Source organism: Heterodontus francisci, chromosome 13 (genome assembly GCF_036365525.1).
Source record: "Heterodontus francisci isolate sHetFra1 chromosome 13, sHetFra1.hap1, whole genome shotgun sequence".
In the NCBI taxonomy this organism is placed as follows: Eukaryota; Metazoa; Chordata; class Chondrichthyes; order Heterodontiformes; family Heterodontidae; genus Heterodontus; species Heterodontus francisci.
Window position 1 is genome coordinate 27430718 of NC_090383.1, and position 27439 is coordinate 27458156.

General features: G+C 44.2%; 2 protein-coding genes across 2 annotated transcripts in view; one reads left to right on the forward strand and one right to left on the reverse strand.

Annotated features, from left to right (window-relative positions):
* The window catches only part of dzank1 (double zinc ribbon and ankyrin repeat domains 1), a 140981-nt gene extending 137420 nt beyond the window's left edge, over nucleotides 1-3561 (reverse strand). The window contains exon 1 of the mRNA XM_068044589.1: nucleotides 3541-3561. The gene's annotated coding sequence lies outside the window, so the exon portion shown is untranslated. The remainder of the gene's footprint in view (nucleotides 1-3540) is intronic.
* Nucleotides 3562-7010: 3449 nt separating this feature from the next.
* Nucleotides 7011-27439, forward strand: part of polr3f (polymerase (RNA) III (DNA directed) polypeptide F) — a 31879-nt gene continuing 11450 nt past the window's right edge. Inside the window, exons 1-7 of the mRNA XM_068044594.1 lie at nucleotides 7011-7522; nucleotides 8174-8291; nucleotides 9386-9453; nucleotides 12426-12493; nucleotides 13778-13890; nucleotides 15854-15997; nucleotides 17489-17596. Coding sequence (XP_067900695.1) covers nucleotides 7467-7522; nucleotides 8174-8291; nucleotides 9386-9453; nucleotides 12426-12493; nucleotides 13778-13890; nucleotides 15854-15997; nucleotides 17489-17596 — 675 coding nt within the window. The 5' untranslated portion in view covers nucleotides 7011-7466. The remainder of the gene's footprint in view (nucleotides 7523-8173; nucleotides 8292-9385; nucleotides 9454-12425; nucleotides 12494-13777; nucleotides 13891-15853; nucleotides 15998-17488; nucleotides 17597-27439) is intronic.

Consider the following 27439-nt stretch of genomic DNA (forward strand, 5'->3'; position numbering starts at 1 on the left):
TAAAGTACAAGTCAGAATAGTGTGTGGCTTGGAGGGGAACTTGCAGGTGGTGGTGTTCCCATGCATCTGCTGCCCTTGCCCTTCTAGTTGGTAGAGGTCACAGGTTTGGAAGGTGCTTTCGAAGGAGCCTTGGTGAGTTGCTGCAATGCATTTTGTAGAGGGTACACAGTGTTACGACTGTGCATTGCTGGTGGAGAGAGTGAATGTTTGTGGATGGGGTGCCAATCAAGCGGGCTGCTTTGTCCTTGTTGATGTCAAGCTTCTTGAATGTTGTTGAAGCGGCACCCATCCAGGTAAGTGGAGAGTATTCCATCACATTCCTGACTTGTGCCTTTTAGATGGTGGACAGCCTTTGGGGAGTCAGGAGGTGAGTTACTCGCCACAGGATTTCTAGCCTCTGACCTGCTCGTAGCCATGGTATTTATATGGCTACTCCAGTTCAGTTTCTCGTCATTGGTAACCCCCGAGATGTTGACAGTGGGGGAATTCAGCGATGGTAATGCCATTGAATGTCAGGGGTAGATGGTTAGATTCTCTCTTGTTGGAGATGGTCATTGCCTGGCACTTGTGTGGTGTGAATGTTACTTGCCACTTATCAGCCCAAGCCTGGATATTGTCCAGGTCTTGCTGCATTTCTACATGGACTGCTTCAGTATCTGAGGAGTCGCGAATGGTGCTCAACATTGTACAATAATCAGCGAACATCCCCACTTCTGACCTTATGATTGAAGGAGGGTCACTAGGAGCAGCTGAAGATGGTTGGGCCTAGGACCCTACATGAGGAACTCCTGTAGTGATGTCCTGGAACTCAGATGATTGACCTCCAAAAACCACAACCATCTTCCTCTGCGCTAGGTACAACTCCAACCAACGGAGAGTTTTCACCAATTCCCATTGACTCCAGTTTTGGTAGGGCTCCTTGATGACATACTCGGTCAAATGCTGCCTTGATGTCAAGGGCAGTCACTCTCACCTCACCTCTTGAGTTCAGCTCTTTTGTCCATGTTTGAACCAAGGCTGTAATGAGGTCAGGAGCTGAGTGGTCCTGGCGTCGACACCTTCCATCACTTTACTGATGAGCGAGAGTAGACTGATAGGGCAGTAATTGGCCGTGGGATTTATCCTGCTTTTTGTGTGCAGGACATACCTGGGCAATTTTCCACATTGCAAAGTAGATGCCAATGAAGTAGCTGTACTGGAATAGCTTGGCTAGGACTGAGGCTAGTTCTGGAGCACAAGTCTTCAGTACTGTTGCCGGAATGTTGTTGTATTATAGAAAACAGGGCCCTATGACACAATGAGATTCTAATTGCCAAATTGGGTATTAACTATTTGACTATTTGGTGCCTGCGCCGTGCACACTACAAGCAGTTGCATGGGTGACAGAACTGAAGAGGGCCACCAAAGTCAATTGTCAGATTGTTTTGTGGGCTCTGGAGGAGCGGGAGTGCCAACAAAAATAATCTTGGTCATTGCTGCCTTGGGACCTGCCTCCCTGCAGTTTGCCTTTCTGTTGATCGCCCCAGTCCAATCTTGAGACTTTAACCCAGTGAGCTGTACGGGATAACTGTTTGGCACCCTGCAGCTTGCCTGACAAAATTAAATAAATTTGGGGCCTCAAAGTCGCAAGGATCTCATTACCACGTGGAACGGGCAGCCGATCAGAGCCAATTCGTGGCCCAAAAGTCAAAATATTTATGGTAACAGATTAGTTAAACATTTACAACCTCATATATTCAAGTTGAATATTATTTCAATTCAGAGGTGTATATTTTAATCTAATCTTGAAACAAGTGAAAAAAAACTTTACAATTATTTAATTTTATATGAAGGGAATAATTACATAAAGAGCATCTGTGAATGAGTTCTGGCAAATGCAGTGCTGCATTCATTCTTCTAATTTCTTTTTGTTTCTGGAGTTGCTCAAGGATCAACCACTGAATAAATGGGGTTAAAAACGTAACCAACGTCGCCCTCATCCTGATGACCACCTTTGTGTGCAGCTGCATCAAGCTGTGTGGAGAACCCCAGTACACAAACACCAAGTGTCACTCGGTGTTGCAAAGGATGGGTCTGGCCACATTGCTGCTGAACGCTCCATCCAGTTGGACCGTGCCGTACCACCTATCCTTCGTGGAAAAGTTTGACCACCAATCTATCAGGCAGTGGTCTGTATGGAATGTCCTCAAGGCCCTATGGGAAGAGGAGATGGTGGATCTTGTCGGATGGTTCCCCGAGCAGACTGCCAAAGTCATTTGGCAGAATGCCTCATCACCAGAACTTTCAAACAAGCACCAAGACGTAGCTTGCCTGGTGGTGAGAAGGGCCCTCTCCGTCAGATCTTTCCTGAATGCCCGGAATCTCACCGCCTCCGCATGCTGCCCTCGAGGTAGCTGTGGTGGGGAAGAAACTGTTGCCCACCTCCTGGAATGTGCCTTTGCAAAGCAGGTGTGGAAAGAGATGCAGTGTTTTTTGTCACGGTTCATCCCGAGCAGCTCTGTAACACAGGAATCTGTGGTCTACAGTCTGTTCCCAGGGACGTATACCGAGATAAATATCAACTGCTGCTAGAGGACCATCAACTCAGTGAAAGATGCTCTTTGGTCTGCCAGAAATTTGCTAGTCTTCCAGGGCAAAGAGTTGTCCACGACCGAGTGTTGCAGACTGGCACATTCCAAAGTCCAGTACTACGTGATGAGGGATGCACTAAAGCTTGGGGATGACGCCGCAAAGGCTCAATGAGGAAAAGCCACTGTGTACGGTCCTCCTGCCATAGTGAACCGAGGGGCTGGAACCTGTGTAAAACCCCTCGGGCTGTATGAACCAAAACATGGTTTTGCTGTGTAATGCAAATGTACATTGCATGTAAAATGGAATGGAAGGATTGTGAGGCAACTCACGTTCTGTATTGAAGAAAACTGATTTCTTTTGCACTTTCTGGAATTTCAGCTTGGAACTGTTTTGTAATGTATTTTTACAGATTTTTATGACTAAAGTATATTTTTTGGGGAAAAGGATCAGTAACAATAGTATAAACAAAAACATACTCACTGAAACATAAATTATTTTGAGAAGTTGATTAAAATATTATGTAAACAAATGTTTGTGCCTCCCCAAACTTGGAATTGCTCCAATTACTATTATCCTTATTGTCTGACAAAAAGATAACATGCCAGGAAGCATCAAGTGTTCAAAATAATGCGCATCCCATGGCTGTAGATTCCAACCTGCCCTTTTTTCTCTTAAATTCCCTCTGTATGGCAATTACACAGAATCTACAGCACAGCAGCAGGCCACTTGGCCCAACAATGGCTTCACCCACTCTAATTACTATTTCCCAACCTGTCCCCATATGCCTGTATTCCATTATGCCTCAGGTATGCATCAAGTCTCTTGTCTTATATTTATGCCCCCTTGTTCTGGATTCATTACAAGTGGAAACAGTTTCCCCACATCCACCCTATCAAACCCCTTTACAATTATTAAAGATCTTTATTAAATCTACTCTTAGCCCGTTTTTTCCATTGTAAACAGCCCAACCTGCTCAATCTTTGATATTTGCATCCACTGTAAATCCTTTCATCCTTGTAAATCTTTTCTGCGCTTTCTCCAGTGTTTCAGTATCCTTTTTGTAGTGTGGAGACCACAAAGTGGGCGGAATTTTGTAAAGCCATTTGGAGTGGGAATGGAGGCTTGGGTGGGTTGGAGAATTGCGTCAGACATGCCCGCCTGGACATCTGACATCGGTTCTGAATTGAGTCAGCACCTGTCGCAATGAGATTGCCATTAGAATTGAACAGGTCATTGTAATACTTTAGCATACAATTGATTGTGATTGACTGCGGGGGGGCTGCTGGGAATTAAGTGAATGGCGGATGACCCTCACATGCCTTCGGATCCCTGGCCATAGAAAGGTGGTAACACTGAGGTAAGGCCTCAGTGCATTCATGGGAAGGCAGCCATGACCAGAACTCGATAGGGGAAGAGTGGGGACCAGAGGTCATTGTTTGCCTACAATGCTGTGCTCTCTACACGGGTGGGCTTGGTCTCGGGTGGCAGTGCCAGGTAGGCTTGGTCTCAGGTAGCAGTGCTGAGTGGGCTTGGTCTCAGGTGGCAGTACCGGGCAGCCAAACTACTGGGTGCTGGGCTGGCTTTCAGCAAGGGTGAGCACTAAGGGCCATTAGCACATAAGCTGAGGGGAGTTGCAAAGGCAAGGGTGCCAAGGCAAGTTCATCTCTGGAGGCCTGCTGATCAGCTGGCATGGGTATAATACACCCTTGTCTTTGTGGAACCCCTTGGCATTTTGCAACACGTTGAACGGAGGGTGCCAGGAGGCAGCTGTGACTGCCCGTGAAGCTCCATGATGAGAGCGACAGCAGCTGGCCGTGCCAAGATGGGCTCACCTGCACTACAGTGTACTGGACTTGACTCAGCTACCTCCAAATGTACGAGCAGCAGTGTCAGCAAAGACTGCGGCTCTCCAGGGAGGCCCTCACTGACTTATGTGCCATGCTGCAGGACGATTGCGACCTGTGGGATTCAGTGGTCACCTTATGCCAGTGGCTCTGATGAGCACCGTGGCACTCAACATTTATGCATAAAGATCTTTCCAGAAATCCACAGGAGACATATGTGGGGTCTCCTAGGCAGCAGCCAACCACTGCATTAAGGAGGTGACCAATGCCCTGTTCAAGAGGGCCGGTGACTATGTTCGATACCAGACTGACCGTGACAGTCAGGCAGAGAGGGCCAGCAGCTTTGGGGCCATTGCTGCATTTCCCCAGGGTCAAGGTGTGATAGATTGCATGCATGTGGCCATCAAGGCTCCAGTGGAGCAGTCAGACACCTTCATGAACAGGAAGGTCTTCCACTCCAACTGCTCTACGACTACCAAAAGCGTTTCCTGCAGATGTGTGCCCACTTCCCAGGAACCAGTCACGATGCCCATATACAGGGATCCGAAAGCAAATGAGGGCTGCCTGTCGTTCACTTAATTCCAACCCAACCACTGAATCACTTTCAATTGCATGCAAATATCTGTTCAGCAATTTAAATTGCACTCCAGTTAAGCTGGGGTGGTGATGGCACCTTGGTGCTTTCCTGCTGCTAAATCTGGAACTGACACGACATCGGATCTCTGGGTGGACGCGTCTGATGCTATTCTCCAGCCCCCCCACGCCTCCATTTCCACTCCAAACTGCCTCACTAAATTCAGCCCAGTATTAGTATGGTGCAAGCAAGGTTCTATAAAAATTTATTACCTGCCTGCTTTCGTATTCTATTCCTCTAGAAATGAACCCACGTGTTTTGTCTGTATTATTTGTGGTCTTATCAAGCTGTGCTGATAACAACTTGTTCCTCCCTGTCTCCGTAATCTCCTCCAGCCCTACAATTTGGCAGCACAGTGGCGCAGTGGTTAGCACCGCAGCCTCACAGCTCCAGCGACCCGGGTTCAATTCTGGGTACTGCCTGTGCGGAGTTTGCAAGTTCTCCCTGTGACCGCGTGGGTTTTCGCCGGGTGCTCCGCTTTCCTCCCACTGCCAAAGACTTGCAGGTGATAGGTAAATTGGCCATTGTAAATTGCCCCTAGTGTAGGTAGGTGGTGGGGAATATGGGATTACTGTAGGGTTAGTATAAATGGGTGGTTCTTGGTCGGCACAGACTCGGTGGGCCGAATGGCCTGTTTCAGTGCTGTATCTCTAAATAAATAAAATAAATCCTCTGAGAACTATGCATTACTCTAATTCTAATCTTTTGTGCATCCCTGATTTCCTTTACCCAATCATTGGCAACCGTACCATCAGCTGTCTAGGCCCTAAAATCTGGAATTCCCTCACTAAACCTCTCTTCAAAACGGTTCTTAAAAACCTACCGCTTCGATCAGCTGTCCTACTTGGTCACCTGTCCTAATATCTCCTTATGGGATAACATTCCTCTGAAGTGCTTTGGGACGTTTCACTACATTAAAGGCACTATATAAAGTAAGTTGTTGTTGTTAGTACTTTTAGTTAAATTATTTTGTATTTCCAGAAATCTTTGCTCCTCTGCCCCATTTTTTTAAACTTAGCAAGTTATGATCTGAACTGCAGTGCCTAAAAGGGTGCTGGAATCAGATTTAACAACTTTCAAAAGGGAATTGGACTGATAATGAAAAATTTGCAGGGCTATGTAGAAGCAAAACAATTTCAGGTGAGGGGAAGATGTGCAGTTAAATTCAAATATTGCTGTCTGTGTTGCAGCTTTCCACTGTTAGTTTCATGAAAACAGCAAATGGCTGTTTACCTTACCATTGAAATGCATTGAATGGCGTGAAGTTGTTGTATTTGCATAGCAGATCCAAACTAAACTCACCACAGAATGTTAAGTCTTGTCCATTCCAGTCTTTGCCCTTTTAACAACATGATAATTGGTACTGTTATCAACCTATGACACTAAAAATTAACTATTATAAGTGCGGAGTCTCATGCCTTCAGGTTCTAAGCGTTGAAGGATTGAATTTTTTAAAAACTTTTTCTTTGTCTCTCTTAATCCAATATTTCCTTCCCTCTTTCTGTACCCGATTTGATGTTGAATTCACCCACTGTAATTTGCATTTTCGTCTCAGTCCTTGCGCTGTTAATTTCATTAGATGCACAATTGTTTCCCTTGCTGTCCTATTATCAGCTCGCATTTACAGCAACTTGCCATGCAAAAACATTTAAAACCTAAACCATTCGCAAGTCTAACTAAAGTCAATTGCAGATGGTCTGTCTGCTGCAGCAAAACTTGGCTCATATTTTTAATGCCCCTATTTTTTTTCTTCCATGTTGCTCCTGGTAGTGTCCTGGAGCTTACTTATTATCCTGAAAAGTTGATAAATCTACAACCAGGAGATTGCCAGCCTCCAATAATCTCAAACACACTCAATCCGCAGCCAACGATTTTGAGTACTAACCAGTGACAACAGTACCTGCGCCAAAAGCTGGTCAGGCCCAGCTCAAACCACGTAGCTGCTCTCACATATTGCCAGAGAGGAAGAGAAATCGAGCTGGGTAGAAGGGAGGACAGTCACTAATTCCTCCTGCTCTCCCTTTGGTCTTGTGTTATTTTCAGGATTGCCTTGTAATGCGCCGCAATAGAAACTGCTTGCATTTAACGACAGGAAGCGAGGAATGCTCCCTCCCCCCCCCCATCATTCAGCAGAGGCTGAGCCGGCGGAATGAAAAGCCCCCACCCAGGGACAGAAAAAACTGAATGAAGCTGTCGAGTGTTAGCCCGGAGACTTAGAACTGGAGCCTGTCCTTTGGAACGTGGAATGCTGGATTTAGAACGTCGAATCTGATATTGATACAGAGTTTAGAACGTGGAACGCGAGATTTGCAACATTCGATTGAGGTGCGCGTGGACACAGCAGGCGGGTTAACCCCTGCAAAGAAACCCTTGAGCCGCATTCATTCCCAATACACCCATGCTCAACACCTGAAACCATGGCAGATGTGAAAGTGAAGGAAGAAGCTACAGATCCTACAGGGCTGGAAAACAGGTAAAGTTTGTACATGGTTCTTTCGCCCCTTGTTGCTAAATGACTTCTACTTAGTTGTTTAATATCCATTAATGTAGCATTGTATGACTTCACGATATAGACGGACATTTAAGAGTACGATATAACTAACCAGTTGTAGGTATACTGCATGTTGTGTTGTAATGTGGTTTCTGTGTTGCAGCGACAAAGGATAAGTAGCTGAACAAATAGTGGCGCATTTGGGATCGGGTGCACCTTCAGGAGATAAATTCACGCTGATTTGTCTTTGCACCAGTTGTAATCGGCGTGACACCAACTTTGTACATTTCTAATTTGAAAGAATTAGTTGGAATGCACGGATGTAACACATTCAGAGTTGACCTGACAATCCAACTCTAGATTTGTGTATGTGGTTTATGATGTAATCTTGGCCCCTCTGTATACTGTTGCCATGTACTGTAAACTGTATATTTTCTACTTCATCACCTGAACATAATATATTTGTGATAGTCTTGTATTGCAAAATGCCATACCAGAAGTGGCACTCTGTTGGGTATTTTTCCAGTCTTCTTGAGATATCTGGAGCTAACACTATTATGGCATCTTCCCACTTGGATGAGACCACTGATAATTGTTACTTCTGCTCGATTATCCTTTCTGTTTTATTCCTAGGATTTTAGAACTCTGCCAGCAATTCCCACAAGGAATCACAGACCAAGTTATTCAGAATGACATGCCACATGTGGAGCCGCAGAAAAGGGCGATGGCCATCAACAGGCTTCTCTCAATAGTAGGCCATTTAATGTTCATAATAAAAAAACTTGCATTTGTATAGTGCAATTCATGACCTCAGGACATCCCAAAGTGCTTTAGAGCCATTGAAGCATTTTTGAAGTATGGTCACTGTAATATAGGAAATACAGCAGCCAATTTGCACACAGCAAGGTCCCACAAACAGCAATGTGATAATAACAAAATCATCTATTTTAGGTGTTGGTGGAAGGATAAAATTGGCCAGGACTCTGAGGTGAACTAAAAGCAAAATACTGCGGATGCTGGAAATCTGAAACAAAAACAAGAAATGCTGGATTAACTCAGCAGGTCTGGCAGCATCTGTGGAAAGAGAAGTAGAGTTAACGTTTCGGGTCGGTGACCCTTCTTCGGATCCGAAGAAGGGTCACCGACCCGAAACGTTAACTCTACTTCTCTGAGGTGAACTCCCTGCTGTTTGAATAGTGCCATGGGATCTTTAACATTCAACTGAGAGGGAAAATGAGGTGACATTTAATATCTTACCTGAAAGGTGGCACCTCCAGTATTTCCTCAGTGTTGCACTGGAGTGTCAGTTAGGATTATAGGCTCAAGCCTCTGGAATGGTACTTGGACTGATACAATAAGAATTTGTTCCTGCCATTGTTTTCATGGTAGTGTCTTGTTTATGTGTTGACAAGGCCATGAGCCTCAATTAAGCATTGAATTGCTGGATATCTCCTCCAACTACCTGAATTGTAGAATGTAACTTCTAAGGTTTTGGGGACTGTTTACATATATAGTGCATGATAAATGGATATAGATTGTCACCATAAAGTTTACACTTTTTTATCCAATTCTGTATGTGCTGTCGCAGTGCGCAGTCCTGTTTTGTGCCAGACATCTGGTTTTTCCTTCATAAAACTATGAAACCCAACCTGTCAAGTGTGTGTGTGGGGGGGAGAAAATGCTTCATTACCATTTCCTAGCTTGAACAGCACAACATTTTATCAAAAGTATTTAATTACTGTAATGTTGCTGAATAGTTTAACTGTTGTATTGTATCTGTGAAACTTCTAATTACTTCCGAAACAGGAAGGCAAATTAAGTAATTCTGTTATTGAATCATTTCAGGGCCAGCTAGATCTGCTGAGGGGTACTTCTGGTCTCCTTTATCGAATGAAGGATACCCAGACTGCAAGGTGAGCAGCCTCAGTGACCTCTTTTGATCCTGCATGTAGCTATGAGAATACGAGCTTTGCATCGCTTTGGATCTTTGGATTGTGGAAAGCACGCAGGAACAGGAGGTGGCAATCCTGCCATTCAATTAGATCATGGCTGATCTGCACTTCAACTCCATTTTCCCACCTTTGCTCCACTTGTAGCTACGTACATGTCTATATTTGGGCAATTGGGGAAAAAGTTGTACAAATATTCAGTTTGTCGTCTTTTTGTCAAACATTACAGGTGTATGGTTGTGAAGGGCAAATTTAGGACAGAAGTCAGAAAGTATTTCTTCACACTGAGATGGACTGGCTTACCAGGGATGTTGGTTGGGACCGACTGCTGGTCTCATTTAACAAATGGCTAGTAACTGTAATGGGGTGATGTTAGGGTTGGCATTCAGGAACAGTGGAATCAAATGCAAGCTCTGCATTTCAGATTTTCTTCCTTTCTTTTGGGCCTCCTTATCTCGAGAGACAATGGATACGCGCCTGGAGGTGGTCAGTGGTTTGTGAAGCAGCGCCTGGAGTGGCTATAAAGGCCAATTCTGGAGTGACAGGCTCTTCCACAGGTGCTGCAGAGAAATTTGTTTGTTGGGGCTGTTGCACAGTTGGCTCTCCCCTTGCGCCTCTGTCTTTTTTCCTGCCAACTACTAAGTCTCTTCGACTCGCCACAATTTAGCCCTGTCTTTATGGCTGCCCGCCAGCTCTGGCGAATGCTGGCAACTGACTCCCACGACTTGTGATCAATGTCACACGATTTCATGTCGCGTTTGCAGACGTCTTTATAACGGAGACATGGACGGCCGGTGGGTCTGATACCAGTGGCGAGCTCGCTGTACAATGTGTCTTTGGGGATCCTGCCATCTTCCATGCGGCTCACATGGCCAAGCCATCTCAAGCGCCGCTGACTCAGTAGTGTGTATAAGCTGGGGATGTTGGCCGCTTCAAGGACTTCTGTGTTGGAGATATAGTCCTGCCACCTGATGCCAAGTATTCTCCGAAGGCAGCGAAGATGGAATGAATTGAGACGTCGCTCTTGGCTGGCATACGTTGTCCAGGCCTCGCTGCCGTAGAGCAAGGTACTGAGGACACAGGCCTGATACACTCGGACTTTTGTGTTCCGTGTCAGTGCGCCATTTTCCCACACTCTCTTGGCCAGTCTGAACATAGCAGTGGAAGCCTTACCCATGCGCTTGTTGATTTCTGCATCTAGAGACAGGTTACTGGTGATAGTTGAGCCTAGGTAGGTGAACTCTTGAACCACTTCCAGAGCGTGGTCGCCAATATTGATGGATGGAGCATTTCTGACATCCTGCCCCATGATGTTCGTTTTCTTGAGGCTGATGGTTAGGCCAAATTCATTGCAGGCAGACGCAAACCTGTCGATGAGACTCTGCAGGCATTCTTCAGTGTGAGATGTTAAAGCAGCATCGTCAGCAAAGAGGAGTTCTCTGATGAGGACTTTCCGTACTTTGGACTTCGCTCTTAGACGGGCAAGGTTGAACAACCTGCCCCCTGATCTTGTGTGGAGGAAAATTCCTTCTTCAGAGGATTTGAACGCATGTGAAAGCAGCAGGGAGAAGAAAATCCCAAAAAGTGTGGGTGCGAGAACACAGCCCTGTTTCACACCACTCAGGATAGGAAAGGGCTCTGATGAGGAGCCACCATGTTGAATTGTGCCTTTCATATTGTCATGGAATGAGGTGATGATACTTAGTAGCTTTGGTGGACATCCGATCTTTTCTAGTAGTCTGAAGAGACCACGTCTGCTGACGAGGTCAAAGGCTTTGGTGAGATCAATGAAAGCAATGTAGAGGGGCATCTGTTGTTCACGGCATTTCTCCTGTATCTGACGAAGGGAGAACAGCATGTCAATAGTCGATCTCTCTGCACGAAAGCCACACTGTGCCTCAGGGTAGACGCGCTCGGCCAGCTTCTGGAGCCTGTTCAGAGCGACTCGAGCAAAGACTTTCCCCACTATGCTGAGCAGGGAGATTCCACGGTAGTTGTTGCAGTCACCGCGGTCACCTTTGTTTTTATAGAGGGTGATGATGTTGGCATCGCGCATGTCCTGGGGTACTGCTCCCTCGTCCCAGCACAGGCATAGCAGTTCATGTAGTGCTGAGAGTATAGCAGGCTTGGCACTCTTGATTATTTCAGGGGTAATGCTGTCCTTCCCAGGGGCTTTTCCGCTGGCTAGGGAATCAATGGCATCACTGAGTTCCGATTTGGTTGGCTGTATGTCCAGCTCATCCATGACTGGTAGAGGCTGGGAGAGGCATTCAGGAACAGTAACTGTAATGGGGTGATGTTAGGGTTGGCATTCAGGAACAGTGGAATCAAATGCAAGCTCTGCATTTCAGATTTTCTTCCTTTAGAGTATTGCTTTCTGGGCAAATTGCCCTGCCACCTTTTCCTCTGTTACCCATCCCCATCATCTGGCTTGCCATTTGGCAGCAAAAAGGGTGGACACACAGCCTGCTGGCACTGTTACCTCTTGAAACTGCCATAGGATATGCGGAAATGCCTCATCCATGATACAGAACCAAGGCAGGTAAATTCAGTTAAGATTCAAATCAACCATGATCTAATTGAATGATGAGACTTTTTACTGTTCTCAGTCCTTCCACTTGTCACCATTATACTTTTAACAATCTAAACCTGGCATCAAGTAACCATTGCTATGTCACTTACTCACTTTATCTTGCTCTTTTTAACCGTGGTATCCTACATTTTGAACTGTTGCCTTTTTTGATTTTATTTTAAAAAAAAAAAATAATTGCCAGCACAGATCAAATTCCACGTCTGTCCCCAACTTCATGGCACAGAGTGATTAATGCTCAACATTATTGCCTGGCTTTGAGAGAACTTTTAACCCCAAAGTTTAGAACTGCTGCAGTCTTTCGCATACTTTTAATTAATGTGTGGGTATACTTTTTATCAAACAGCAAAATGAAGGGGTCTGACAATCAGGAGAAACTGGTTTATCAAATCATAGAAGATGCTGGAAATAAAGGTACGGTAAAATTCTTCAAATTAATTGACTGCTTACAATTGACTTGAAGAGTTGTTTTCTTAATTTCTTCTTTGTACTTCACCCGGCCACCTCCCATTCCAAACGGACAGTGGCCACCTCAAGCTGGGAGTTTCTCCCATGCTAAATATTGCACACACTAATCCCAGCTGATGGATGACCCTGTAGAATATCAGCAGGTCCCTGTGATCCAGGCCATTGAGCACCAGTCTGAACAGTTTATGCCTGGATGTGAAAGCACATTTCCATTCTTTATGTTCTGTGTTTGGTTTGCTAATGTGCTTAGGAACATTTGCCACTTGATTACAATGATGGAAGCGCTTAGAGAGTGTCACGGTTTCTTAGTTGTCCATTTTCCCCCCGTGGTTGTGGAAAAATGTATTGTATGGGGGTGGGTTGAGAAATTATCCACTTACCCCAGTTCTCCCCCACCCCCAACTCCATTAGTCTTACACTGTGATGCTGCCAGTGTAATTTGTTTTATTTGTTCTGGTTTAGTCTGTCATATGAAAAAAAAGACTTATGTTTATGCAGCACCTTTCACAACCTCAGCATGTCCCAAAGCTGTGCAGCCAATAAAGTGTTTGTTGAAGTGAGGACTCTGTTGTAACATAGTAAACACAGCAGCCAATTTGTGCACAGTGACGTCCCACAAACAGCAGTGAAATAAATGACCACATGACCTGTTTTTCAGTGATGTTGGTTGAGGGATAAATATTGGCCTGGGCACCAGGGAGGACTCTAAAATAAAAGCAAAATACTGCGGATGCTGGAAATCTGAAATAAAAACAAGAAATGCTGGAAATACTCAGCAGGTCTGGCAGTATCTGAACTGAAGAAGGGTCACTGACCTGAAATGTTAAACTCTGCTTCTCTCTCCACAGATGCTGCCAGACCTGCTGAGTATTTCCAGCATTTCTTGTTTTTATACCAGGGAGAGCTCCGCTGTTCGTCTTCAAAATAGCGCTGTGGAATCTTTTTGGTCCAACCAAGAGGGCAGATGGCACCTCTGACAGTGTACCATTCCCTATACTGCTTGTAGTATCAGCCTAGATTATGTACTGAGTGGGACTGAGCTACCTGCTGAGCCACAGCTGGCACTTATAAGATTCAATAATACTTGTTATCTAATAAAATTATATGTTGATCTCTGTACATGACCTAAAATAGTAATAACTGGAAAATGTGAACCTTGGTTCTTGTGACTAAACCAGTGCAGCTTAAAATTCTTGTTGAGCTCCAGTGATCCAATTTGATTTTTCATAGGTATATGGAGCAGAGATATTCGATATAAGAGCAACCTACCATTAACGGAGATCAACAAAATTCTCAAGAACATGGAGAGCAAAAAGCTAATTAAAGCTGTCAAGTCTGTGGCTGTGAGTACATTCATAGTTTCCTTGGTGTGTGGGTTTGGATATGTTAATGCTCTCTATCTTGCCATGCTGCACCAAAATGCAAGTCCTTGAGACATTTATGTAGCAGCTTTCACAACCTCAGGACATCGCAAAGCGTCTTACAGCCAATTAAGTGCTGTTCAAATGTAGGAAATGTGACAATTTGCACACAGCAAGTTCGCACCAATAACAATGTGTTAAATGGTCAGATTTTCTGTTCTGGTTGTTGCCTGAGGAATAAATGTTGACCAGGAGACTGGGGAGAAACCACCTGCTCTTTGAAATAGTGCCATGGTCTCTTTTACTTCCACCGAGAGGGTACGTGGAGCCTCGGTTTAATATCTTATCTGAAAGACGGTATTTCCCAACAGTGCAGCACTGAGGTATCGGTTTAGATTATAGGCTCTAGTCTCTAAGAGTGGGACTTGAGCCCGTGACCTTCTGACTCTGGTCAGAGTGCTATCCACCGAGCCAACGCTGATACAGCTTTTCAGTTTATGGTGGATGTTGTGTCCTACTTCAAAATGAGTGGGCTTCATTGTTATATTTAAAGTGAAATGCTTGGCTTTAATCAAGTTAGGAACTGAGATACATAATGACGCTTCCAGCAATGTTTTGGCATCAAAACTTTTCATAGAATCTTACAGCACAGATGGAGACCATTTGGCCCATCGTTCCAGTGTCATCTCTTTGAAAGAGCAATCCAATTAGACTCTCCACTGCCCTGTTTTTTTTCACCATAACTCTGAAAAAATGTCCTGTTTAAGTATTTATCCAGTTCCATTTTTGAAAGTTACTTGAAAGTGTTGCTATGAATATTGCGGATTAAAAAATGAATGTATGAGCTGACGGGAAAGTGATTTCAACATTTTTTTTAATGTACTTCTGGAGTAGAATTCTTTGGGAAAAACAAAGTGCCATAGACCAGTTGAGATGAGGTTTTTGTGAGCCCTACACCTTTTCTATATGAAAAGTCAGGCCAAAAACATGAACTATCTTTTAACACACGGTCATGTGATCTTCCAGACTGATTTTGATCGCCTGATTTTTTTGCTTTTGGGGTGTTGGGGGGCTTGGCAGAGAAAATTTTTCCAGAGTTTTTTTTCCCTTACAGGCTCTGGATTTTTCTTTGGTTTATTGCCTCTCCCATTACATGAGTGTCTAGTGAGCTTTCATGACCGTGGGGCAGGCTTGATGGAGCAGCTGTTTTTTTTTTCTGCCTGTCATTTCCTTATGTTTTAAATTTTGGCTCATCCGCATTTTCCTCGCGCTTTTTTTTTTTTGCAATTTCAAATTTCTGGCACTGTTTTTCTCTTTAAAATTTCCAGGGCAAACCTTATTTTGTGTCTTCTGCCACACAGACCTTCCAACATGAATCTCCTTCCCATTGGGAAGCTGGTGTAAGCTAGGTGCTTGGACAGAGAGACCTGTCCATAGTATGGTTTAGTTCAGCATCCTGCAGTGTTCTCATCTCAACCTGGGGCATCAAGCACTAAAGTTCATTACAATCATGCACTACTGTGTTCTAGGCTGGTATTGAATTTGGCACCGAAATACCCCTCAATCAGCAAGAACAGAAAAGGGAAACAGACTGCAGTTATGGTGCTGGACTAACTATATGGAGGTCATGAGTTGAAACCCCATGTTGACAAGTTTGGAAAAAAAAACTAATAACTTCTAACCTGGCAGCAGATAAATGATCATTAAAACCCGCTGGGTTGTTGGAAAAACGTAACTGGCTGACTAATGCCTTTTCAGGGAAGCATCACCCCCCACCCCCCAATCTGGGCTGTGGTCTGGCCTAGACGTGACTCCAGTCTCACTCTGCATGGTTGACTCTTAATGCCCTCAGGGCAACAAGGGTTGGGTGATGAATACTGCCTTTCCAATGTTGCCCACATTCCAAGAACAAGTATGACTCTTTTCTTCCCTCCTCCACTTCCAGGCTTCGAAGAAAAAGGTATACATGTTATATAACCTGCAGCCGGATCGATCTGTGACTGGTGGAGCTTGGTACAGTGACCAAGATTTTGAGTCGGAGTTTGTAGAAGTGCTGAACCAGCAGTGCTTCAAGTTCTTACAAAATAAGGTAAGGCGTTGCTCTTATGATGTCGTAAACTGTACAGTAATGTCCATTGACCCCAAGGACACATGAAAATACCTACACACATGCAACGTTTCCCCTTGAGTTCCTTGAAGTTTTTTTCCCTGGAGGACCTCTTCCTAGACAACCAAGGCTAAACAACCTGACTGACCCTTTTACAGTAGGTAAAGGGAGGGACCACCTGTATCCATTGGATGCAAGAACCCTCAGTGGACGTCAACCCAGTATTTTGAGCTTTTTCTCTGGTCTATGCTCTCGTGCACTCTCTCTGTTCAGTAGGTATGGGATGGAATATTTCTGCATTGATCAGGGAACAGAAAGGGGAGAGGAAATGTACCAGAAACGGCAGAGTACTAGAACGTGGGGTTCGTGTTTGCAATTTGTCCATATCATCGAGTGTAGAAATTTTGGGAGGTTGCAGGATGTTTTGCCATAAAATCAGTTGCCCTACTGATGATCAGAGAGTTTGGCTTCATCAGGTCTAAGTGGAGAGGGTTTGAGTTGCTCTGCGGTTGAACACAAAAAATACTTTATTGCTGCATAGTAACCCCACCGTTATTAGTCAATGCAAAACCTAATCTGGAGCCCAAGTTTCAATTTTCCTTTTATTGCTGTTCAGCTCTGTTCCGTTACATACATACAAATTCCTTCCACTTTTTTTTTCCAAACTCGAATACTTCCAAATCATAGTCAGTTCAGATGACACATAACTGCTGAAGCTTTAGCCTTTTCAGTTCATGGTATGATCTAAATCCTCAGTTAGTAAAACTTGTCATTAGGGGAAAGATGGGCATGTCACGCAGACAGTGAACTAAGCTGCAGCATACTGCCCAGTGATAGTAACATTTGAATTGTGCTGGACAGGAAGTGACCTGCTGGTCCATCCACCCCGTCCCACACAATTATGATGCCTTGTGCATCACAATATTTACACTCACTATGCTACCAGAAAGCCATGTGATCTGGGAGAGACAAAATAAAAACAGATTTTAAAAACCCAGAAAAAATTGGGGGAGATGGGGAAATCTGGGAAATTCCTCTACCACCGCCTTATGTGATCGCAACTAGGACTGGGGATCACTCTGGCCTTGATAATTCTAAGTAGGACCTACCTGTTATATGATTTGATCTCCTCCCCAGCCAGAACCAGGCCCAGCTCTCGCTTCAAGGAATTCAGCAAATTGGCATGTGCCTGCAGCCTGTACCAGAGACCTACTGTTCTGTAGGAAAAGAACCACCGCTTGACATCTAACCATCTTATAGCCAAGTTTTCCAATCTAGCTTCCCTGGCGTGCTATTGCACATTGTCAAACGTGTTCAGTTTTTATTACAAACTTATTTATACTTGCAGCAATGAATATCTGTAGGGAATGCTCTGCGCTGCACTATAGTAAATGGGAAATTTGAATATTTGCATTGAACATTATTCGATACAGCTGATCACTAATAAAGAAAGCAAACATGTGTTCCCTACAGGCAGAGGTGGCTCGCGAGAGTAAACAAAGTCCTATGATACAAAGGAACAGTTCGTTTGCTTCATCTCATGAAGTGTGGAAATACATCTGCGAATTGGGTATCAGCAAGGTACTAGAACACTCTTGTGTATAGCTGCATGTTTGTTTGAGTTGTGCCTTTTGAGGGTCACAGTAAATATCACCATCTTTGCTTCCTACTCAGTTAGACCAACTGGGCATCAAGGTTACCAGCTCATAGAATCATAAAAGGGTTACAGCAATTCATCACATCATGTTCATGCCAGCTCTCTGCAAGAACAGCTCTGCTAGTCCCACTGCCCCGCCCTTTCCCCATAGCCCAGAAACTTGTTTCTCTTCGGGTGCTTATCTAATTCCCTTTTGAAAGACACAGTTGAATCTATCTCCACCACACTCAGGCAGTGCATTTCAGATCCTAACCATTTGCTGCGTCTATATTTAAAAAAAAAATCCTCATGTTGCAGTTGCTTCTTTTGTCATTCACCTTAAATTGCTATCCTCCGGTTCTTAACCCTTCCGCCAACAGGACCCCTCATGATTTTAAACACCTCTATCGAATCTCCTCTCAACCATCTCTAAAGAGACAGCCCTAGCTTCTCCAATCTATCCATGTAAGTGAAGCCTATCATCCCTGGAACCATCCAAGTCATGTCCTATGCTGAGCCATCTTCAGCTGTTTCATCAGTGATCTTCCCTCCAACACAAGGTGGGGATGTCCGCTGGTGATTGCACAGTGTTTGGTACCATTCAACTCCTCAGTCCATGCCCACATGCAGCAAGACCTGGACAGTATTCAGGCTTGGGCTGATAAGTGGTAAGTAACATTCACGCCACACAGGTGATGGGCAATGACCCCTTGACATTCAGCAGCATTACCATTGCTGAATCCCCCAACGTCAACATCCTGGGATTTATCATTGACCAGGAACTTAACTGGACCAGCCATATAAATACCGTGGCAACAAGATCAGGTCAGGGGCTGGGAGTTCTGCAGCGAGAAAAGCAGTAGTCCTTATACCGACCCCTGGGGAACCCCACTGATACACCATCCTCCAGTCGGAGAAACAACTGTTCACCACTACTGTTGCTGTCACTCAGCCAATGTTGTATCCACGCTGCTACTGTCCCTTTTATTCCATGGGCTTTAACTTTACTGACAAGCCTGCTATGCGGCACTTCAAACGCATTTTGGAAGTCCATGTACACCACATCAACTGCATTACCCTTATCAGCCCTCTGTTACTTTATCAAAAAATTCAAATAAGTTTGTTAAGTACAATTTTCCTTTAACAAATGTGTGCTGGCTTTCCTTAATTAATCCACATTTGTTCAAGTGACTATTAATTTTGTCCTGATTTATCGTTTCTAAAAGCTTTCCCATCACCGAGAAGGTGGCGTAGTGGTAATGTCACTGTGCTAGTAATCCAGAGGCCCAAGCAAATGCCCTGGAGAAACAGGTCCAAATCATACCACGGCAGCTGGTGGAATTTAAATTAAATTAATTAATAAAAATCTGGAAGGATGCCATGAAACTATCATCGATTTTGTTTTTTTAAAAAATCTGGTTCACTTATGTCCTTTAGGGAAGGAAATCTGCTGTCCTTACCTGGTCTGACCTACATGTGATTCCAGACCCATAGCAAAGTGGTTGACTGCCTGCTGAAATGGCTTAGCAAGCCACTCAGTTGTCAAGGGAAGTTAGGAGTGGGCAACAAATGCTGGCCTTGCCAGCAATGCCCACATCACATAAAAGAATAAGAGTAGAGATTAAACTAACTGGCCTGTAGTTGCTGGGGTTAATCTGATGCCCTTTTTGAATAAGGGTAACATTTGCAAATCTCCAGTCCTCAGGCACAACCCTCATATCTGAGGAGAATTGGTAGATTATGGCTGGTACATCTGCAATTTCCACTCTTATTTCCCTCAGCATCCTTGGATGCATCCCAGCAGGTCCTGGTGACATATCAACTTTAAGTACAGCCTGCCTTTCTAATACCTTCCCTTTATCCTCTTTATCTATTTTTAGCCTATCCAGTATCTCAACCAGCTCCTCTCTCACTATGACTTCTGCAGTATCTTCTTCTTTAGTAAAGACAGATGCAAAGTACCTCAGCCATGCCCTTTGCATCGATGTATATGTCCCCTTTTTGGTCCCTAATTGGCCCACTACTCCTTTTATTACCGTTTTGACTATTTATAGCCTATAGAAGACTTTTGGATTCTCTTTTATGTTAACTGCCAGTCTCTTCTCGTACTCTTTCATTTCCTCTCTCATTTTCTTTTTCACTTCCTGTTTGAACTTTCTATATTCAGCCTGGTTCTCATTTATGTTATTAATCTGACATCTGTCATACACCCGCTTTTTCTGCTTCATCTTACTCTGTTTCTCCTTCATCATCCAGCGTGCTGTAGCTTTGGTTATCCTACCTTTTCCCCCTGATGGGAATGTGCCTCGACTGTACCTGAAGCATTTCTTTAAAGGCAGCCCATTGTTCCTTTGCTGTTTTGCCTGCCAATCCTTGATTCCATTTACCATGGGCAGATCCCTTCTCATCCTACTGAAATTGGCTCTCCTTCAATTAAGTATGTCTACTCTAGCCCACTTCTTTGGTCATGAGTCATCCCCTACACAATGTCCCTTTTACCCATCTCCAATATTCTTCCTTTGGAATGTGAACTATTGTAAGACTCACAATACTACTAGTAATATCCAAAAATATGTGGGTTATTATGATAACTTAACTGGAACATACAACTCCCTGGTCATGTGTGGCGTGACCTTCACTTCCTCCAGTGACTTTACTTATAGCTTCTAAAGGTGGTCTGCTCTTAAGGTTCCCCCACAACACCCTCCACCTGGACCCCTCCCTCTGGCCTTGTCCTCTTTTGATCTTTTTATTGAGAACAGGCGGTGTGACATTGGCCGTCTCAATTTCTCTGCTCCCTTCACTCCCTGTAACCTGTCTCCCTATGAACTTGCAGCACTCCGTTCTCTCAGGTCCAACCATAAGATTATCAAACCTGCTGACAAGGATGGTGCTGTTGTTTTGTGATGAACTGACCTCTACCTAGCAGAGGGTAAACGCCAACTCACCAACACTTCTTCCTACCTCCCTCAGACCATGACCCCGCCACTGAACATCAGGTCGTTGTTTCCCTCTGGAGATCTTGCCTCCACAGCTTCCAGCCTCATAGTCCACCAACCCTAAACAGCCTGCTTCTACCTCCTTCCCAAGATCCACAAACAGGACTGCCCTGGTAGACCCATTGTTCCTGCCCAACTGAACTGATTTCTTCCTATCTTAACTTCTGTTTTTTTCCTCCCTGTCTACAGTGACTCTTCCGATTCCCTCCATCACTTTAACAGTTTCCAATTTCCTGGTCCTAACCACCACCACTTCACGATTGGACGTCCAATCTCTCTACACTCCAGCACGGTCTGAGAGCTCCACTTCTTCCTTGAAAGGAGGTCCAACCCAGGTTCCATCCATCACCCTCCTACACCTGGCTGAACTTGTTCTTTCATTGAACAACTTCTCATTTTAACTCATCTTCTAAATAAAAAGGTGTTGCTATGGGTGCGCACATGGGTCCTAGCTATGCCTACCTTTTTGTGGGATATGTGGAACATTTCTTGTTCCAGTGCTACTCAGGGCACCCTCCCACTCCTCTTCTTCCAGTACATTGATGACTGTATCAGGGTCGCTTCCTGTTCTCGCCTGAACTGGAAAACTTTTTCAACTTTGCTTCGAATTTCCACCCTTCTCTCACCTTTACATGGTCCATCTTTGACTCTTTCCCTTTTTTTCCTCAACAACTTCTTTCTCCATTTCTGGGACTAGGCTGTCAAAAATATTCATTATAAACCCACAGCTACATTGGCTACACTTCCTCATATCCTGCTTCCTGTCAGGACTCCATGGCATTCTTCCAGTTTCTTTGTCTCCATCACATCTGTTCTGATGATACAACCTTCCATATGTCTTCCTTTTTCCACAACTGAGGATTCCATGGTTGACAGAGCCCTCGACTGTGTCCGACCCATTTCCCGGACTTCCCTCATCCCTTCCCTCCCAGAACTACAGTAAGGTTCCCCTTGTTCACGCCTTCCACCCGACCAGCCTCCGTATTCAATGGATCATCCTCTTCTATTTCAGCCTCCAGCATGATGCCACCACTATTCACATCTTCCTTTCCCCTCCCCTTTCAGCATTTCGAAGGGACCGTTCCCTCCGCGATACCTTAGTCCACTCCTCAGTCACCCACGGCACCTTTCCATGCAAGTGCCGGAGATGTAACACCTACTCTTTTACCTCTTCTCTCCTCACTGTCCAAAGCCCCAAATGCTCATTCCAAGTGAAACAGCGATTACGCATTCTTCTTTCAGTTTAGTATACTGTATTTTCTGCTCACAATGCCGTCTGCTCTACATTGGGGAGACCAAGCGCAGATTGGATGACTGCTTTGCGGAGCATCTCCGTTCAGGTCACAAGCGTGACCCTAAGCTTCTGGTGTCTGCCATTTTAATTCTCGACCTTGCTCTCACGCTGACCTCTGTCCTTGGCCTGCTGCAGTGTTCCAATGGAGTTCAAAGCAAGCTCGAGGAGCAGCACCTCAGCTTTCAATTGGGCACTTTACAGCCTTCTTGAGTCAACATTGAGTTCAGCAATTTCAGACTGTAATCGCTGCCCTCCTTTTTTTTGTTTCATTTTCTTTGCATGTTGTCAGTTTTTAATCTTTTCTCTTGCTTGGCTTTTGATGGCAGCTGTTAATTATTCTATCATTCACGCCACCTCTGGGCACATCTTTTGTCTCTTTACTTGTCCCATTATTACTCCTTTTTGGCTCTGCCCCACCAACTCTTTTGTCATTTAATGTCTCCTATCTTCTGCCCCATCACAGACCTTCCCTTTTGTTCTTTTTCCACCCTTCTTTATTTGACCTACTTAAAACCGACTACATTTCTAACTTGTCCCAGTTCTGATGAAGGATCATCGACCTGAAACATTAACTTTGTTTTTCTCTCCACAGATGCTGCCAGATCTGCTGAGTATTTCCAGCATTTTCTGTTTTTATTTACTGTAGATTGATGCTTGTCCTTTTCCATAAATAATCTCTGATACGAGTTTGAGGACTAGGAAGCTGAAAATTGGTTGATATTCTTTATTAAATTAAGTCAATGAGATAAAATACAACTCTAGATCAAAGGTCCCAGGAGCTCCAGTGTGGTATCTTTTCTAGGTTTAATTTAGGATAAATGAGTCCCATATATCATAATTTTCTATGTGTATGCTGCTGACAAGTTAGCTCGTAAGGTTAGCTGTCACCATTTGTTGTATGTGCCTTTGGTGTCTTGGATTGTTGCACTTCACACATTCTACACAAGTGCTTATTAGTTTGCTGTTGTATTTAAAGTCTCATATAGCCATTGCAGAATGAATACTAATATGTGGACGTATATATTTCTAAAGCTTACAATGGCTATTTTACCTGGTACACCTATATTTGTATTCCATTCAGTACCTGATCCTATAGCTGAGATTGGAAACACTGGGACATTGGTTTAATATTCCCTGAACACAAACTCAGATTGGGGTAAGATTTCCATGTCACCTGCCAGAGCTGCTCACTGTGATTAGCTAACCCTTTGCAGCGCATTAGCTGGAGTGTGTGTGAAGGCGTCAAACCCAAGTTTAGTTCTGTTCCTCCCTGTTGTGTGCTGTGCCCACTGGGAAATTATGATGCTGGTGCAGATACGATGGGCTGAATGGCCTCCTTCTGTGCTGCAATTTTTCTATGGTTCTATGATGAGTGGGAATCTTGGCTCATTTATTCCTTGCCAGATACTGTAGTGTTTCTAACATTGAGTTAGTTAGCTCAGCACCAACCAGGGACTGAGCCTGGAATCTTCCTAAACCAGTTCAAAAGGTAAATACTTTTCACAACTTGGTACCAAACTGCAAGGGTGCCTCTTTCAAGAATTTTTTTTTTGAGGAAAATCCAATTCAGTAGCAAATGTGCAAGTTCTTTGACCTAAAGAAAGAAAGGCGTGCATTTATATAGTGCCTTTTGCTACCTCTGGACATCCCAAAGCACTTTACAGCCAATGAAGTACTTCTGAGGTGATATAAGCAACCCTGGCAGCCGATTTGCGCGCACACAACTCCCACAACCAGCAATGAAATAATCACCAGAAAATGGCGAGATTTTGTGATGGTAATGAGAGTGAAACTGTAAGCACTTGCCATTGTTACTCCACTGAAACTGAATGAAACTTCTGCGTAGAACAACTTCGGAAATCCAGAAGTGCCTGTCGGTGATTCTATGCTTCGCCAGAGGATGCACTGTTGAGGCACCCCAGAAGGCAATCAATGGGAAATCAATTGAATTGATGTGAACTTCCACTTTTGTGCTGTTTTGGTCTTGCTGTATTTACCCTTGAAAAAGTCACAGGTTGTTGAAACTGAGTTTTTAACGGTGTACTAACTTCATAGTGTTACGAGTGCTTCCATTTTTTTAAATTTTGAAGATTTGTGTTTTAAAATGGAAGAGGAGTCTATGGATGTTTTTTACAAGGGTCACTGAGAGGTCTGGATTATAAACAGTTACTGGATGGCACCTGTTTTCAAATAATTACCTAGCGGGGGTTGTTTTTGACTTGGGGAAAGATGTGACGGGTCAAGATTTATAAGTGTCAGGAGGCTTGATTCTTGTGACATTGTTTTTGGTTTTGCTTGGATAGTAAGTTGGGATATGGACAGTGTTAAAAAGACAAGGAAGCAAACCCCACTTCAATCTGTTCCAGCTCTTTGAAAAAGCCTGCCTGTTTTCCATCTCTTGAGAAGCTGAGAAGCAATTGTAAGAAACTGCCTGAAACTCCTGTTACTGCATTTTTCCTGTAAAGCCTGCCCAAACTGATCATCGTCGCCTGACTAGAACTGTTCTAGGAAGATCCCAGTGACAGCCGTCAATACGTATTTGGGACGCCAAATCAAAAGGACATCTGACATCTTTTCATATTTTTTTTTTTACTTCAAGAATTAGCAAGTATTTTGGCCAAGGTATTCTTCTGTTGGGTTTTTTTGTACTGGAGCTCTATAGAGTAAGTCTGTTTATTTTTTTTCAGTTAACCAGTGCGTGTGTTTGTGTGTGTCTGAGGGGCTAAGATAAAAAGGGAACTTTTATATTTTGAACTTGTTTTATAATCTGATAATTTTGTTGCTTATTGAAGAAACCTGATGGGTGTGTTTTATTCTGGGATAAAAATAGAGTCTACGATTGACCATATCGATAAGTGGGAAAAAATGTAATTATATAGAGTCATAGAGAGATACAGCACTGAAACAGACCCTTCGGACCACTGAGTCTGTGCTAACCAACAACCACCCATTTATACTAATCCTACATTAATCCCATATTCCCCACCATTCTCCTACCACCTACCTACACTAGGGGCAATTTACAATGGCCAATTTACCTATCAACCTGCAAGTCTTTGACTGTGGAAGTAAACCGTAGCACCCGGCGAAAACCCACGCGGTCACAGGGAGAACTTGCAAACTCCGCACAGGCAGTACCCAGAACTGAACCCGGGTTGCAGGAGCTGTGAGGCTGTGGTACTAACCACTGCGCCGCAGTGCTGCGCCATGTTGTAACCTGTGGGAGAAGTGGAACTAGAATAAACAGTGCACTCCTCCTGCCTTGGTCGTAACAATAGTTACTGCTAAACAATCTCACTGCTCCTGAAAAGCTAAATTTATATTTGTCATAGAGTTATACAACACAGAAACAGGCCCATCGTGTGTGTGCCGGCCATACAGCACCCAACTATTCTAATCCCATATTCCTGCACTTGGCCCGGAGCCTTGTACGCTATGGCATTTCAAGTGCTCATCTAAATACTTCTTAAATGTTGTGAGGGTTCCTGCCTCCTCCACCTCTTCAGGCAGTGCGTTCCAGATTCCAACCACCCTCTGGGTGAAAAAATGTTTCCTCAAATCTCCCCTAAAACTCCTGCCCCTTACCCTTAATCTATGCCTCCTGGTTCTTGACCCCTCCGCTAAGGGAAAAAGTTTCTTCCTATCTAACCTATCAATGTCCCTCATAATCTTGTACACCTCAATCATGTACCCCCTCAGCCTTCTCTGCTCCAAGGAAAACAACCCTAGCCTTTTCAGTCTCTCTTCATAGCTGAAATGCTCCAGCCCAGGCAACATCCTGGTGAATCTCCTCTGCACCCTCTCCAGTGCAATCACATCCTTCCTACAGTGTGGTGACCAGAAATGTCCACAGTACTCCAGCTGTGGCCTAACTAGCATTTTATACAGCTCCATCATAACCTCCCCGCTCTTATATTCTATGCCTCGGCTAATAAAGGCAAGTATCCCATATGCCTTCCTAACTACCTTATCTACGTGTGCTGCTGCCTTCAGTGATCTATGGACAAGTACACCAAGGTCTTTCTGACTTTCTGTACTTCCCAGTGTCCTACCATCCATTGTATATTCCCTTGCCTTGTTAGTCCTCCCAAAATGCATTACCTCACACTTTTCAGGATTAAATTTCATTTGCCACTGCTCCGCCCATCTTACCAGCCCATCTATATCTCCCTGTAATCTAAGGATTTTCTCCTCACTATGTACAACACCACCAATTTTGTGTCATCTGCGAATTTATTGATCATGCCTCCTATATTCATATCTAAACATTAATGTACACTACAAACAGCAAGGCTCCCAGCACCGATCCTTGTGGTACACCACTGGTCACAGGCTTCCAATCGCAAAAACAACCCTCGACCATCACCCTCTGCCTCCTGCCACTAAGCCAATTTTGGATCCAATTTGCCAATTTGCCCTGGATCCCATAGGCTCTTACCACCTTCACCAATCTCCCAAGCGGGACATTATCAAAAGCCTTACTGAAATCCATGTATACCACATCTACTGCTTAACCCTCATCGACACATCTAGTCACCTCCTCGAAAAATTCAATCAAATTAGTTAGACACGATCTCCCCTTGACAAAGCCATGCTGACTATCCCTGATTAATCCTGCCTCTGACAGGAGATTAATCCTGTCCCTCAGAATTTTTTCCAATATTTTCCCAACCACTGATGTTAGGCTCACTGGCCTGCAGTTACCTGGTTTATCCCTACTACCCTTCTAGAATAACAGTACCACATTTGCTGTCTTCCAGTCCTTTGCTACCTCTCCTGTGGCCAGGGAGGATTTGAAAATTTGTGTCAAAGCCCCTGCTATCTTCTCCCTTGCCTCACATAGCAGCCTGGGATACTTCTCATCTGGGCCTGAGGATTTATCCCCTTTTAAGCCCGCTAAAACAGCTAATATTTCCTCCCTTTCAATGCTAATATGTTCAAGTATATCATAATCCCCCTCCCTGATCTCTACACCTACATCGTCCTTCTCCATAGTGAACACAGATGAAAAGTAATCATTTAAAACCTCACCCATGTCCTCCGGCTCCACACAACGATTGCCACGTTGGTCCCTAATGGGGTCTACTCTTTCCCTAGTTATCTTCTTACCCTTAATATACTTATAAAACTCCTTGGGATTTTCTTTTATCTTGCCCGCCAGTGTTTTTTCATGCCCCCTCTTCGCCACCCTACACTTTCTATACTCCTCTAGTGCCTCCGCTGTTTTCAGCGCTTGGGATCTGCTGTAAGCCTCTTTTTTTTTTCCCTTATCCAATCCTCCATATCCCTTGACATCCAGGGTTCCCTGGGCCTGTTAGTCCTACCCTTCACCTTAACAGGTACATGTTGGCTCTGAACTCTCACTATTTCCTCTTTGACTCCTACTGATGTGATGGAGACTTTCCTACAAGTAGCTGCTCCCAATCCACTTTGGCCAGATCCTGTTTTATCATATTGAAATCGGCCTTCCCCAATTCATTACCTTTATTTCTGGT